Source organism: Oncorhynchus masou, chromosome 22 (genome assembly GCF_036934945.1).
Source record: "Oncorhynchus masou masou isolate Uvic2021 chromosome 22, UVic_Omas_1.1, whole genome shotgun sequence".
Classification (NCBI taxonomy): Eukaryota; Metazoa; Chordata; class Actinopteri; order Salmoniformes; family Salmonidae; genus Oncorhynchus; species Oncorhynchus masou.
This window is the reverse complement of record NC_088233.1, coordinates 41,955,683-41,970,582: the sequence shown is the minus strand read 5'-3', so window position 1 is coordinate 41,970,582 and position 14,900 is coordinate 41,955,683. Positions and strand designations below refer to the sequence as shown.

Below are 14,900 nucleotides of genomic sequence, written 5' to 3'. Positions count from 1 at the left end.
GGAACTGTCTCATGAAATAAGTTTAGCGTTACTTTATGACTTGAACACTACTGACATAACCCTTCTCGCCGGTTCCTCTCACTGCAACTGACATGGCTAGTCTTGAATAAGCCTCAGTGTATATGGACCCATTGCAATGCACATGTTCACTTATTCTCTGGCACCAGATCAGATTTGACCTCCTAGCCAGCCTCTCCCAAATGAACTCGCTGCCAAATTCTCCTTCTCTTCCTGTTTTCACCCACATTTCTGGGGTTCCGCCTGAGAATTCCCTGCAGAGAGCTCCCGATCCCATCCCTGCACGCCTGTGCAAGAACAGATTTGTATAATTCCCTTGCTGCTCCCAGAGGAATGGTGCGAGGCGAAAGCTTGGGAAAATGGTCTCCCAGAGTCTAAACTCCACAGCACAGCGAAACACACTTTTGACCCCCACACACCCAAAGACCGGCAACTGTGAGCCTAAGCCAAGAGAGAACTCAAGATACAAAACCTAAAATGAAAGTGTAAGACAAGCGAGAATTCAAGAGAAAACCGAACAGAGAGTTATGCAGCAGTCAGTGTGATCTTGTTGGAGACAGACGCTGCAAGTGATGTGTTTCTGCATGATCAAAGATGTGGTCTCTCCAGAGCCATGCTCATTTAGCTGTTTCACCTGGGTGAATCTCCAGGCATTCTTTGAATTCTCAGAAGTGAATCTAATTGTCAGAAACATTATTTTCTCTTTTCTAAGGTTTAGTTTCAAAATAGCAACTTCACATTTTAATTGAACGGGGAGGATTCAATCTTTATAATTAAGACATGAATGTTTGAGAATGGTGCTATTAAAAAGCCCCCCCTCCAAAAATCACCAAACAAGATGGTATATTCCACTAATTGCAACATCTGAGGAGAGCCTATAGTAGGCTACACGTTTTGGAGGTTACTGGGTTGTCTTTGTGGGTTCCCATTATCAGACCCCGTGGCCATATTATACATGCAACAAGGCAAATATGTGCTGGAATATTTCCACCTTCACTGTAAGCCCAGAGCAGAGCATGGCCACAGCAGCCAAAGTCAATGAGCGGTGGCGACGGTGTAGCCACACGAGAGCGACCCTCTGGATAGTTGCCAGCCAATACTCTAACTCTCCCTCTACGATGATGGTGGAAGGGACTGAAGCCCTGTGAGTGAGTGTGAGAGACTGCCAGTGGAGACGCAGGCTGTGGAGTTGCCCAGGGAGAGCCGACAACATGGATGGGTCACATGACTGGTTAGCTCTTTTACCCCGCGCCTAACAAGACTGACTAGGCGTCATTTCCCCTGGTACACCACACCTCCCTATACTGAAGTTACTCTATGTAAACAAAACAGAAGGGAAAGGATATTGCTGTCCTGTCTTGTTAAATTATCTAATTGAGGCCTCCCGGGTGGCGCAGTGGTTAAGGGCGCTGTACTGCAGCACTAGCTGTGCCACCAGAGACTCTGGGTTTGCGCCCAGGCTCTGTCGGGAGGTCCGTGGGGCGACGCACAATTGGCCTAGTCCGGGTTAGGGAGCGGTTGGCCGGTTGGGATATCCTGGTCTCATCGTGCACCAGCGACTCCTGTGGCGGGCCGGGCGCAGTGCGCGTTAACCAAGGTTGCCAGGTGCACGGTGTTTCCTCCGACACATTGGTGCCGTTGGCTTTCGGGTTGGATGCGTGCTGTGTTAAGAAGCAGTGCGGTTGTGTATCGGAGGACGCATGACTTTCAACCTTCGTCTCTCCCGAGCCCGTACAGGAGTTGTAGCGATGAGACAAGATAGTCGCTACTAAACAATTGGATATCATGAAATTGGGGAGAAAACAGGGTATTTTTTATCTCATTGAGATCACAGCACCATCTAGAAACATGTTTTAATACAGCAAATGAAGAAGAGGAACTGAACTGGCCTGGCCTGACAGTTTAATATGAGCAACAGCTTGCAAGCACAGATTTTGGATGGTATGTGTGTGTGGGGTGCGGGCTAACTGAAATGTATGAAAATTAATATTAATACCATTTACATGCAGATGTTTTTTGTATTGGATATATTTACCATATATGGAGACAGAAACAAACATTTTACCTTACCATAAGTAGACAAATGATTAAATCATTTCAATAGAAATAAAAACTATTTAGTTACGAATTTTACTTTAATGAGTTGACTCTTCACATGGGATGATTTCACTGAACAAAAAGGGACTATTGAACGATCCCCAATGATCCATCACATCTCCCAAAAACGTTTTCAACATACATAAAATGATAGTCTAGAAACTAAAGCTTTGGTTGTCTTCCATGTCTTCTCCCTAGACCTCCTCAATGTCCACCTCTTGAACATCAAACTCTGAGGCCTCATCTTCACGATCACTCTTCAACCTTGTTAAGGGTGGCTCGTTGTCAGGCTCAAAGTCTCAAATTTACCCAGATGGCCACCAATTTTTCAACTCATGTATTGGTCAGCCTGTTGTGTGCGTGTTCCCAAACAAGGACAAGTTGCGCTCTGAAGTGGCTGATGTTTGGATTTGGAGGATGATGGAGGCAGGAGGTGAAAGAGCCTCAGATCCACAAAGTCCCTTCCACCAGGTGGCTGATGAGATATGTTGGCATAACTGCCATATTGCATCTCCATCCCAAAGCTCTTGCTTGGAAGTGTACTTCGCCAGACTGCCAAGAACCTTGCCCTCATCCAGGCCAAGGTGGCGAGACATGGTAGTGATGACACCATAGGCCTCGTTGAGCTCTGCACCAGACAGGATGCTCTTGCCAGCATACTTGGGGTCCAACATGTACGCTGCAGTGTGTATGGGCTTCAGGCAGGAGTATTCACACTTTTTGATGCGTTTCAGAACTGCAGTTTCCTCTGCTTGGAGCAACAATGAAGTGGGCAGGGCAGTACGGATTTCTCCTCTTTTGTCTGCAAGTAGAGTCTGAACATCAGACAGGATGGCATTGTCTCCCTCAATCAATGCCTTGGCTACTGCTATAGGTATCCGGAGTGTCAGGCTGCTTACCACTCTCTCCCAAAATACATCATCCAGGAGGAGCCTCTTAACGAGGCTGTCCATATCGGCAGACTGTGATATGGTCATTTCTTGGAGAGACTCCTTCCCCTCCAGGAGACTGTGAAACATGATGACAACACCACCCTAACGGGTGTTGCTGGGCAGTTCCAACGTGGTGCTCTTATTCTTCTGACCTTGCTTGGTGAGGTAGATTGCTGCTGTAACTTGATGACCCTTCACATACCTAACCATTTCCTTGGCTCTCTTGTAGAGTGTATCCATTGTTTTCAGTGCCAGGATGTCCTTGAGGAGCAGATTCAATGCTTGAGCAGCACAGCCAATGGGTGTGCTGTGAGGGTAGGACTCCTCCACTTTAGACCAAGCAGCCTTCATGTTCGCAGCATTGTCTGTTACCGGTGCAAATACCTTCTGTGGTCCAAGGTCATTGTTGACTGCCTTCAGCTCATCTGCAATGTAGAGACCGGTGTGTCTGTCATCCCTTGTGTCTGTGCTCTTGTAGAAGACTGGTTGAGGGGTGGAGATGTAGTTAATTATTCCTTGTCCACAAACATTTGACCACCCATCAGAGATGATTGCAATATAGTCTGCTTTCTCTATGATTTGCTTGACCTTCACTTGGTAAAGAACATTCAGAAATCTCTTCCAATACACATTGCCTGTGCGCATCAGAGGTGAACCAGTTGTATACACAGCTCGAGCAAGACATTCTTCAGCATTTCTCTGACTAAGTTCCTCCATTGAGTCAAAAAAACTTCTGATTCCAGGAGGACCATGAGCTGTTGCTATCAATGAGGTGTCGGATTCATAATTTTCACCTCGAATAGAAGTAGAGGGACTTTTGTCAGAGGTTGCTTGTCGTGAGCGCTGAGGGAACGTTATGCACTTGGCCAGATGATTCTGCATCTTTGTTGCATTCTTCACATATAATTTGGCACAGTATTTGCAAATGTAGACAGCTTTTCCTTCTACATTAGCTGCAGTGAAATGTCTCCACACATCAGATAGTGCCCGTGGCATTTTCCTGTAAAGATTAGAAGAAAAATGAGTAAAAAAAACAATATACAATTCCATGTACAGAAATAGGTAAGCAGTTAGATTAAAACTCCATCTTTGTAAGATACGTGTTATAAATTGAAGCATGTATAAACAGGTGAATTAACACTCCTCAGTTAGCAGGCTCAAGTAAGCTAAAACCCACATGGTAGCAAAAACTAGCAGAAATTGTTAAGTTAGAAATTATTTAAACACACTGCTGTAGGCTACTATTTAATAACAAAATCATGCATGTCATAAAATATATTCACCCCACCCAGTATTGTAATCAAAAGTTACCAGAAAGCATGTAGTCCTTGGCTCAAACAGTGTAGTAGTGTGGGCTCAATAGCATCTCATTAGTGTGCAAGATCTTGAGAATCAGCTGGACATGTGATGGAAGAGTGCACTGCACATGTGATGGAGGAATACACTGTGCATGCAGAGGGTTGCAATTCCATTGAACTAGGGATAGTTTAACCAAAAATATGCCGCAAGACCTAGAATTGCCTTGTGTATCCCATAAAAAAAAGTTCACTTATTAAATTTAAGCAAAATTCCCCAAATCCATAACTTCCCATGGCAAATTTCTGGAAGTTTTTCAGAAAGTTTCCGACTTCTTGAAACCCCTACTAGCAATGCAGGACACATTCTAGCTGCGTCACCGTGGTAACCACAGCTGCTTGTCAATGGCAACAGTCTGAAGGCCCCAGTTGGGTCCTTGGCCACAGGGGGTGCCTGGTAGAGTGCCTGTAGAAAGCTGGTTCCTGTAAGAGGGCAGAGAAATGGCTGTCCTCCTCAAAGACCTGCTGTCACTGTTCTATGTTCAGGATAATGGTCCTCTGGTGAGAGGGGACAGATGTCACGCACTCACACTACAGATGCATCTCAGCGTGCGAATAGACAGCTTGATCTGTCATTGACTAAGTCCCAGCACGCAATTTATGACTTCTCCAGTTGGCCCAGCACAGTTTTGAGTCAACACATCTGATTCCCTGAGATCCATTTATCCAATACATGACGGTTTCCAAACCAGCTGAGATTTAATTGTGACAAATGACAGTTGTCACGATACTAAACATCTGGCTTCACTGAAAAAGAGACTAACAATGTCGCTGCATATTGGGAAAACATACTCAAAACATCTAAGACTGAGCACTTTCATTTGCCTTTTGGTTGTGTCTGTATGCATGAGTATCTATGCATGAGTGTGTATGAATGGCTGAGTAAGTGTGTGGCTGGGAAAGCAAACCTACAAAGCGGAGCGTCACACAGCAGTCATCATTCTGTTGGTCTCTCTCGCCACTCCAGAGAACGTAAACAGCTCACTAATCAAACAGGCCGTTGTTGGCATCTGATAACAGAAAACAAGGGGTTCTGGCTCTCCACCAGTCATGTGGACTTACTGCAGGATTAAAGGCTTTAGTACCACGTCACAAACCAAAACAGACCTTCTCTCAATACTAATCCACAGTCCTTCTCGCCACAGAGCTACAAGACACTCAATACAGAGCGACGCGGGAAAGAATGTTGCATGTGATAGCACTTCTAGTCGAATGAACTGAAGCGCCAATCAAGACTGATTTCTTCACTAAGGAACAGCAAGAGTCGTGTCTGACGGAACGTCAGTTTTGACCGTTCCTCAGTGTAGTATTTTTAAGTTAGGTAGAAAGCTAATAGAACATTACAACAGAAGAACGTCAGGATCAGGAGGTCAGAACCTCATTGAATTAAAGAGGATGACTGCTAGTCGTGTAAGAACTCGGGAGAGGTTCCTGGTAAACTGTATGGCATCAGAGCTTCCTCGGTCTCTTACGGTCACCCCAACTCCACCCAAATCCCCCCTCCCTTAACCCCAATTCACACCAACTAACATGAGGTTTTCATTGAATTCAGCTTTCCTGGAGGAAGGCCCGGTCCAAAATGTTGGTTTTGACAGTGATTAATATGCAACAGTATCAATATTGTTAACTTGATTTGTGGGCACTCGACTCCTCCCACCACCTTACAATTTCCACCATCAAATCACAATAAACTCCGACTTAACCACAACACTCGGAAAAAACAGGTGCCTTCTAAAACCTAAAGGGTTCTTCAGCTGTCCCCATAGGAGAACCCTTTTTGGTTCCAGGTAGAACTCTTGGGTTCAATGTAGAACCCTTTCCACAGAGGGCTCTACATGGAACTGAAAGAGTTATACCAGGAACTAGAAAGGGTTCTCCTATGGGGACAGCCAAAGAACCATTTTTTCTAAGAGTGTAGATGACCTCTAATGAAAAACCAACAAAGTGCTACCTTCCCCAGAGAGTGAGATGCACAGCCTGTCTTTTGGGGATGTTTCTCTCTGCCTCCGACTCCCAACAATACAGAGACTCTACACTGGCTGGATGAAGAGCTGCCATTGTTCCTAGAGCTGAAGAATGTCTCACCTCACTCATCTACTTATCCACTCTGTGCCTCTCTCCCCCCCTCTACTCATCTGCTCTTCTCTAGAAGCTGGACTGGAATGCACATATTTCTCTCCATTACCCTCATCTAACCAAAACATCTCTCCTGCCCTTTGCTCATTTCATATATAGGTAGATGAGAGCTGACACCCATGAATCATTCTTACTGCAGAATTTTTAGTAGGCTGACACACACGCGCCTGTCTTCCTAGGTATTCTAACATGGTTCTGTATAACGGAATTGGTGCAGCAGTATGATTAATTGACAGTCTAGTTGAACATTCTAAAAACACTTTAGCTGGAGCCAGAGCAGACCGTAGTTGAATATTGCTCAAGTTAAACAGACATCTGAAGTATATTCAGATGTGCTTTTGCATATGTTTGTATTTTGATAACACGTGTGCGCACACACACACACACACACACACACACACACACACACACACACACACACAGTACCGCATCCAAACAGACACAAAATGCATGCGCGCTTAATCAAAGGCACACAAGCTAACAAAACCGACACACTATAAATGACCTATAGTCCAAAATGTACATTAAATACTTAGTAAAACATACAATACCCACATTAACACACTTAAATATGTTACTGGTTCAGTCCCATAGTAAACATCTTAAAAGGTTCAAACTAAGATTCACAGAAAGTACAAAACAAAATCTCTGAAACCAAAAAGCATAACATTAAAACACAAGTTAATCTTATTTTGCCATACCTTTCTTTCTCAGCTGGATGAGCCCTGTAGAAGTGCTCTTGAAGTGGTTTGTCATTTTGTGAAATCGGACACTGACAGCATCCACTGGTATGACTTCCTTCAAAGCAAAATTGCCTTTTCCCCCTTTCTCCTCTGGTTTTACACCCCTGCCTCTGAGCTGCACTCTCACTTAGCATAGACCCTGCCCCTTCTTCCCAAGCAGAAAAAGAGCTTCTCCAAGATTCTCCACAAACTTGTTTGAAAAAGGACAAGTCAAGGCAGTCCCTCCCCTTTCAGCCTTCAGGTTGAAATGTTTTCAGTTATTCTGTCCTTTTGCCTTCTCTCACTCACACACATACTCTCTATCTATATTCTCCTTTTGCCTTCTCTCACTCACACACATACCCTCTATCTATATCCTCTTTCAATGAATTTGCCGCTCTCTCTTTCTCAAACTTTTCCCACCCCTCCTTCTCTCATGATCCCCCTCCCTTTTCTGCCTTCCTTTCTTATTCTAGTACCGCCCTCCTTTTCCATCATCAGCTCAGCCCCCACCCCCAAGCCCCCACAGCTGTACTAATCTGCAGCTGGCTGGGCGATTGGAGACCCAGTTGCTGTGGAAACGGAGTGTCCTGCTCAGAAGCGGAATGGAGCAGAACTGAGGGCAAAACTGAGCATAACTGAATACTTAAATGAGGGCCTCCTCCGGGAGCCAATTAAAGGTTCTGAAGAGCCACTCTTCCTCTCTCTGAGAGATTAGTGGGGGTTTTGCTTTCCTGCCCTCCACTGACTTTATCTCTGAAATTAGCTTTTATTTACTGACCAGTCCACAAACCACCCAATAGAACCACAGCAGCAATGTGTTTTGGTAGCTACAGATGGCCCCGTGTACATCTGCCCTTACACGGCATGACAATGTATTTGTTGATTTCTAATTATTTAATTTTTTAAAGAATATACCTTTATTATTATTCCCCACAAACCCTTCCGCCGATCCCCCAATTGGAGTAAACTAATAAACAATTTGGCTTTTACCTTCAATCCATACATCTTATACACACTCTACAGACACAGTCTACTTTACAATAGTTCTCTCTTGTTTGTTCTTAGACCTTCCTCTATTTCTGATGTCCATCCAGTTTGATTTCTATTTGTAACTATGCTATTTCACAAAAGTTCCGAACCTATATACATTCTACTGATCCCTTATGCCCTACATTGTTTATCTTGTTATTAGTCCCACCCTTCAGCTCCACTCAACCCCTCCCATCTGTCTCTCAACCTCAATTAGTTCAACCAAATTACATATTGCTTTCCTTACCCTGTAAGCAGTCTATGGAAAAGGCATGACAGCAATCCATACTTTGGTTTAGTTTCCCTGGCACTGTTTCCACATGCTAACTTTTTAGCATTTGTGGCACAAAACCTATTCAAGTCATGGGACCGATATTAGCATTTGTACAAATACAAGTTACACACGAGTCTGACATCTTGATGACAACTAGGCTAACAAAGGCAAAGGAGTGTATTGTTATTGTATCAGTAAAACAGAAATACTTGTGCGGTTAAACTCTCTCTGGGTTCACACAGAGAGTTGAATGAGTTGAACTAGACTACCTCACCCTACTAGGCTTCATAAATATCTGTGAGTCCAACTGTCTTGAACCAGTGCTGATCTATAGCCTGTGAACTCATCTCTGCAAAATAAGCCTAAATGTATTGGTATTTCAATATGTGTTGTTGTTGGTATTGTCTGTCAAGGGGAATTTTAGTAAAGTATTTTCATACTAGCACTCACTGTACTTACTACAACTGTAATATGTGGTTATCTCACCGAGCTATCTTAAGATTAATGCACTAACTGCATCTAATTTGCATACCACCCCAATAGATCCACAATCTCAATCGCACTCCACACCGCCCTTTCTCACCTGGACAAAAGCAACACCTATCTGAGAATGCTGTTCATTGACTACAGCTCAGCGTTCAACACCATAATGCCCACGAAGGTCATCACTAAGGAATCTGGGACTAAACACCTCACTCTGCAACTGGATCCTGGACTTCCTGACAGGCCGCCCCCCAAGTGGTAAGAGTAGGCGACAACACGTCTGCCACGCTGATCCTTAACACTGGGGCCCCTCAGGGGTGTGTACTTAGTCCCCTCCTTTATTCCCTGTTCACCCACGACTGCATGGCCAAACACAACTCCAACACCATCCTTAAGTTTGTGGACGACACAACAGTGGTAGGCCTGATCACCGACAACGATGAGACGGCCTATAGGGAGGAGGTCAGAGAACTGGCCAGGACAACAACCTCTCCCTCAATGTGAGCAAGACAAAGGAGCTGCTCGTGGACTACAGGAAAAGGCAGGCCGAACAGGCCCCCATTAACATTGACGGGGCTGTAGTTGAGCGGGTCGAGAGTTTCAAGTTCCTTGGTGTCCACATCACCAACAAACTAACATACCAAGACAGTCGTGAAGACTGAAAAGATTTGGCATGGGCCCCCAGATCCTCAAAAGGTTCTACAGCTGCACCATCAGGAGCTTCCTGACCGGTTGCATTAGCGCCTGGTATGGCAACTGCTCGGCATCTGACTGTAAGGTGCTACAGAGGGTAGTTCGAACGGCCCAGTACATCACTGGGGACAAGCTTCCTGCCATCCAGGACCTATAGAGGAAAGCCCATAAAATAGTCAGAGACTCCAGTCACCCAAGTTATAGACTGTTTTCTCTGCTACCGCACGGCAAGCGGTACCGGAGCACCAAGTCTAGGGCCAAAAGGCTCCTCAACAGCTTCTACCCCCAAGCCATTAGACTGCTGAACAATTAATAAAAATTGCACGGGACAATTTACATTGACCCCCCCGTACACCGCTGCTACTCGCTGTTTGTTTGTTACCTATGCATAGTCACTTCGCCCCCACCTACATGTACAGATTACCTCAACTAGCCTGGACCCCCGCACACTGACTCGGTACCGGTGCCCCCTGTATATAGCCCCGTTATTGTTATTCTTATTGTGTTCGTTACTCTCTATTTTAGCCTACTTTGTAAATATTTTATTTTTGAACTGCACTGTTGGTTAAGGGCTTGTAAGTAAGCATGTCATGGTAATGTCTACTTGTTGTATTCAGCGCACGTAGCAAGTAAAGTTTGATTTGATTTAACTGTAAGTCGCTCTGGATAAGAGTGTCTGCTAAGTGACTTAAAGGTAAATGTAAAATGTAACCAGAGGAACAACCTCTGTGACCTGCAGCGCCAACCTCTGACCTCTCCCTTTGAAATGTGGGGGACATTTGAAAAGCTTGTCTTGCCCCATCAATTGCTGGGGAGACAGGAGGAGGGGGGGGGCACACCAACATCTGTTTGGTGTTCCTCCTACCTTTTGTGTGGCTTCCTCTGTCCCTTCCACTCTACATCTGGGAGGTGGAGAGGACCTCTGTCCAGAAACACAACTTGTGACTGGGAATGATACTCTCTCCATTTTATTTTTATTAATGACAACATGTACAATTAAATAATGTATCTAATGATGATTCAAACACTTTTTGAATTTTAAGCATGGAAACCATTGTCTGCATCTCACCTTGTCCTGTGTCTCCCTCTTTTGGACACCCCAACATCTGCACACTCTATGTGTGAATTCCTCCAGAAAACATATATATTTTATCTACATAATTTTAAAATAAGCTTAATGTATTGAAATGACTTTATCATGTCATGAGCACAATCATTTTTTTTTCAACCCATTACATTATTGTATGGATGTGGATGTTAAACATTTTTTTTAAGTGCACTATGTAGAAATCGCTCTGCCATTTCCTCATTGCAAAAATTTGAATAGTTCGCCTAATTTCAGTTTATGTAACAAAACAAGCAAGTATACTGAAAATAATCATTGTACCATCTAAACCGCTGTGAAAAATATTTTCCATAACCAAAGTTGAGATGACCACTTCATCAAGATGCCTAATACGAATAACAGGTGGAAATATGACACAATACCAATTGAAACACAATGGGAAAGGTTGAAGAAATGACACCTTTGCTGTTTCAGAGTGAGCCCATATCCAACTACCTGAGCCCTAAGGTCCGTCTAAGGGGGAAGCAGAGAATTGCCAGGATGGGAGTCTCAATATGGTGAGATCGCCTAATCATGTCCAGTCTTGTGACCTCTGCATATTTGAAACCTATTATACAGTGCATTTGGAAAGTATTCAGGCCCCTTGACTTTTTCACATTTTGTTACGTTACAGCCTTATTCTAAAATGTATTAAATATTCCCCCCCCCCCCCATTAATATACACACAATACCCCACAATGACAAAGCAAAACCAGGTTTTTGGACATTTTTGCAAATGTAATTAAAAATTAAAAACAGAAATATTACATTTACATAAGCATCCAGACCCTTTACTCAATACTTTGTTGAAGCACCTTTGGCAGCATCGAGACTTCTTGGGTATGATACTACAAGCTTGGCACACCTGTATTTAGGGAGTTTCTCCAGAAATGTTTGACCGGGTTCAAATTTGAGCTCTGGCCGGGCCACTCAAGGACATTCAGAGACTTGTCTCTAAGCCACTCCTGCGTTGTCTTGGCTGTGTGCTTAGGGTCATTGTCCTGTTGGAAGGTGACACTTCACCCTAGTCTGAGGTTCTGAGCGCTCTGGTGCAGGTTATAAACAAGGATCTCTCTGCTCCGTTCATTTTTCCCTCGATCCTGACTAGTCTCCCAGTCCCTGCCGCTGAAAAACATCCCCACAGCATGATGCTGCTACCACCATGCTTCACCGTAGGGATGGTGCCAGGTTTCCTCCAGACGTGACACTTGGCATTCAGGCCAAAGAGTTCCACCTTGATTTCATCAGACCAGAGAATCTTGTTTCTCATGGTCTGAGAGTCTTTAGGTGCCTTTTGGACAACTCCAAGTGGGTTGTCATGTGCCTTTTACTGAGGAGTGGCTTCCGTCTGGCCACTCTACCATAAAGGCCTGATTGGTGGAGTGCTGCAGAGATGGTTGTCCTTCTGGAAGTTTCTCCCATCTCCACAGAGGAACTCTGGAGCTCTGTAAGTGACCATCGGATTTTTGGTCACCTCCCTGACCAAGTCCCTTCTCCCCTGATTGCTCAGTTTGGCCAGGTGGCCAGCTCTAGGAAGAGTTTTGGTGGGTCCAAACTTCTTCCATTTACGAATGATGGAGGCCACTGTGTTCTTGGGGACCTTCAGTGCTGCAGACATTTTTTGCTACCCTTACCCAGATCGGTGCCTCGACACAATTCTGTCTCGGAGCTCTAAGGACAATTCCTTCGACCCAATGGCTTGGTTTTCGCTCTGACATGCACTGTCAACTGTGGGACCTTAATATAGACAGGTGTGTGCCTTTCCAAATCATGTCCAATCAATTGAATTTACGACAGGTGGACTCCAATCAAGTTGTAGAAACATCTCAAGGATGATCAATGGAAACAGGATGCACCTCAAATCAAATCAAATTGTATTTGTCACGCGCCAAATACAACAGGTGTAGACCTTACAGTGACATGCTGACTTACAAGCCCTTAACCAACAGTGCTTTAAGAAGTTAAGAAAACAAATAAAAAATAAGTGTTAAGTAAAAAATAGATAAGTAAAAAATTAAAAAAAATAAAATAAAAGTAACAAATAATTAAACAGCAGCAGTAAAATAACCACTGAGGCTATATACAGGGGGTACCGGTACAGAGTCAATGTTTTTTATTTTTTTATTTTACCTTTATTTAACTAGGCAAGTCAGTTAAGAACAAATTCTTATTTTCAATGACGGCCTCGGAACAGTGGGTTAACTGCTTGTTCAGGGGTAGAATGACAGATTTTGTACCTTGTCAGCTCGGGGATTTGAACTTGCAACCTTTCGGTTACTAGTCCAATACTCTAACCACTAATGATGCTTTGCCTGTTTGATGGTATGTTGGAGGGCATAGCTAGATTTCTTATAAGCTTCCGGGTTGCCACTCCTTGAAAGCGGCAGCTCTACCCTTTAGCTCAGTGAGGATGTTGCCTGTAATCCATGGCTTCTGGTTGGGATATGTACGTACGGTCACTGTGGGGACGATGTCATCGATGCACTTATTGATGAAGCCAGTGACTGATGTGGTGTATTCCTCAATACCATTGGAAGAATCCCGGAACATATTCCAGTCTGTGATAGCAAAACAGTCCTATAGCTTTAGCATCTGCTTCATCTGACCACTTTCTTATTGAACGAATCACTGGTGCTTCCTGCGTTAGTTTTTGCTTGTAAGCAGGAATCAGGAGGATAGAATTATGGTCAGATTTGCCAAATGGAGGGCGAGGGAGAGCTTTGTACACATTTCTGTATGTGGAGAAAAGGTGGTCTAGAGTTTTTTTCCCATCTGGTTGCACATTTAACATGCTAATAGAATTTGAGTTTCACCGTATTTAAGTCCCCGGCCACTAGGAGCACCATATACAGCTCATTGAGTGCGGTCTTAGTGCCAGCATCGGTCTACGGTGGAATATAGACAGCTACGAAAAATATAGATGTAAACTCTCTTGGTAAATAGTGTGGTCTACAGCTTATCATGAGATACTCTACCTCAGGCGATACAAACCTTGAGACTTCCCTAGATTTCGTGCACCAGCTGTTGTTTACAAACATGCATAGGCCACCGCCCCTTGCCTTACCTGATGTCGCTGTTCTATCCTGCTGAAAAAGCTTAAATCCCTCCAGCTGTATGTTAATCATGTCGTCGTTCAGCCACGACTTGGTGAAACAAGATATTCCAGTTTTTAATGTCCTGTTGGTAGGATATACGTGCTTGTAGTTTGTCTATTTTATTATCGATTGATTGTTCGCTGGCTAATAGGACCGATGGTAAAGGTAAATTACTCTCTTGGCGACGAATCGTCTCCCACGATATTTCCATCTTTTCCTCCTGTGAATTTTCTTACCTTGATTTTATTTTACCTTTATTTAACTAGGCAAGTCAGTTACAAACAAATTCTTAGTTACAATGACATCCTACCAGGGAACAGTGGATTATTCAGGGGCAGAACAACATATTTTTACCTTGTCAGCTCGGGGATTTGATCCAGCAAACTTTAATTTACTCGCCCAACGCTCTAACCACCAGGCTACCTTCCTCCCCCAAATAAGTTACAAATAACGTAAACAAAACATGCACAATAGCACTATTGGTTACAGGATCGTAAAACGGTAGCCATCTCCTTCAGTGCCATTCTTCACCTGAGCTCAAAAGGATGCACCTGAGCTCAATTTTGAGTCTGATATCAAAGGGTCAGAATACTTACGTAAATAAGGTATTTCATTTGTACAATTTATATACATTAGCAAAAATTCTAAAAACCTGTTTTCGCTTTGTCATTATGGGGTATTGTGTGTAGATTTATGACAAATTTGTTTTATTTAATCCATTTTAGAATAAGGCTGTAATGTATGAAAATGGGGGGTCTGAAGGGGGGTCTGAATACTTTCCAAAGGCACTATATAAACTCCCTTATTTTTTAGGACAGTGAATCTAAAATATTTAATTTGGCTCTGTACTTCAGCATTTTGGATTCGAGATCAAATGTTTTATATGAGTCGACAGTACAGAATGTCACCTTTTATTTGAGGGTATTTGTTATGCATATTTGTTTTTATATATAGTGTG

General features: G+C 43.6%; 1 protein-coding gene across 1 annotated transcript in view; it reads right to left on the bottom strand.

Moving 5' to 3' along the window:
- The window catches only part of LOC135509520 (DENN domain-containing protein 2A-like), a 47,062-nt gene extending 39,389 nt beyond the window's left edge, over positions 1-7,673 (bottom strand). The window contains 1 exon segment of the mRNA XM_064930254.1: positions 7,240-7,673. Within this exon segment, the coding sequence (XP_064786326.1) occupies positions 7,240-7,415 (176 nt within the window). The 5' untranslated portion in view covers positions 7,416-7,673.
- Positions 7,674-14,900: the final 7,227 nt, after the last annotated feature.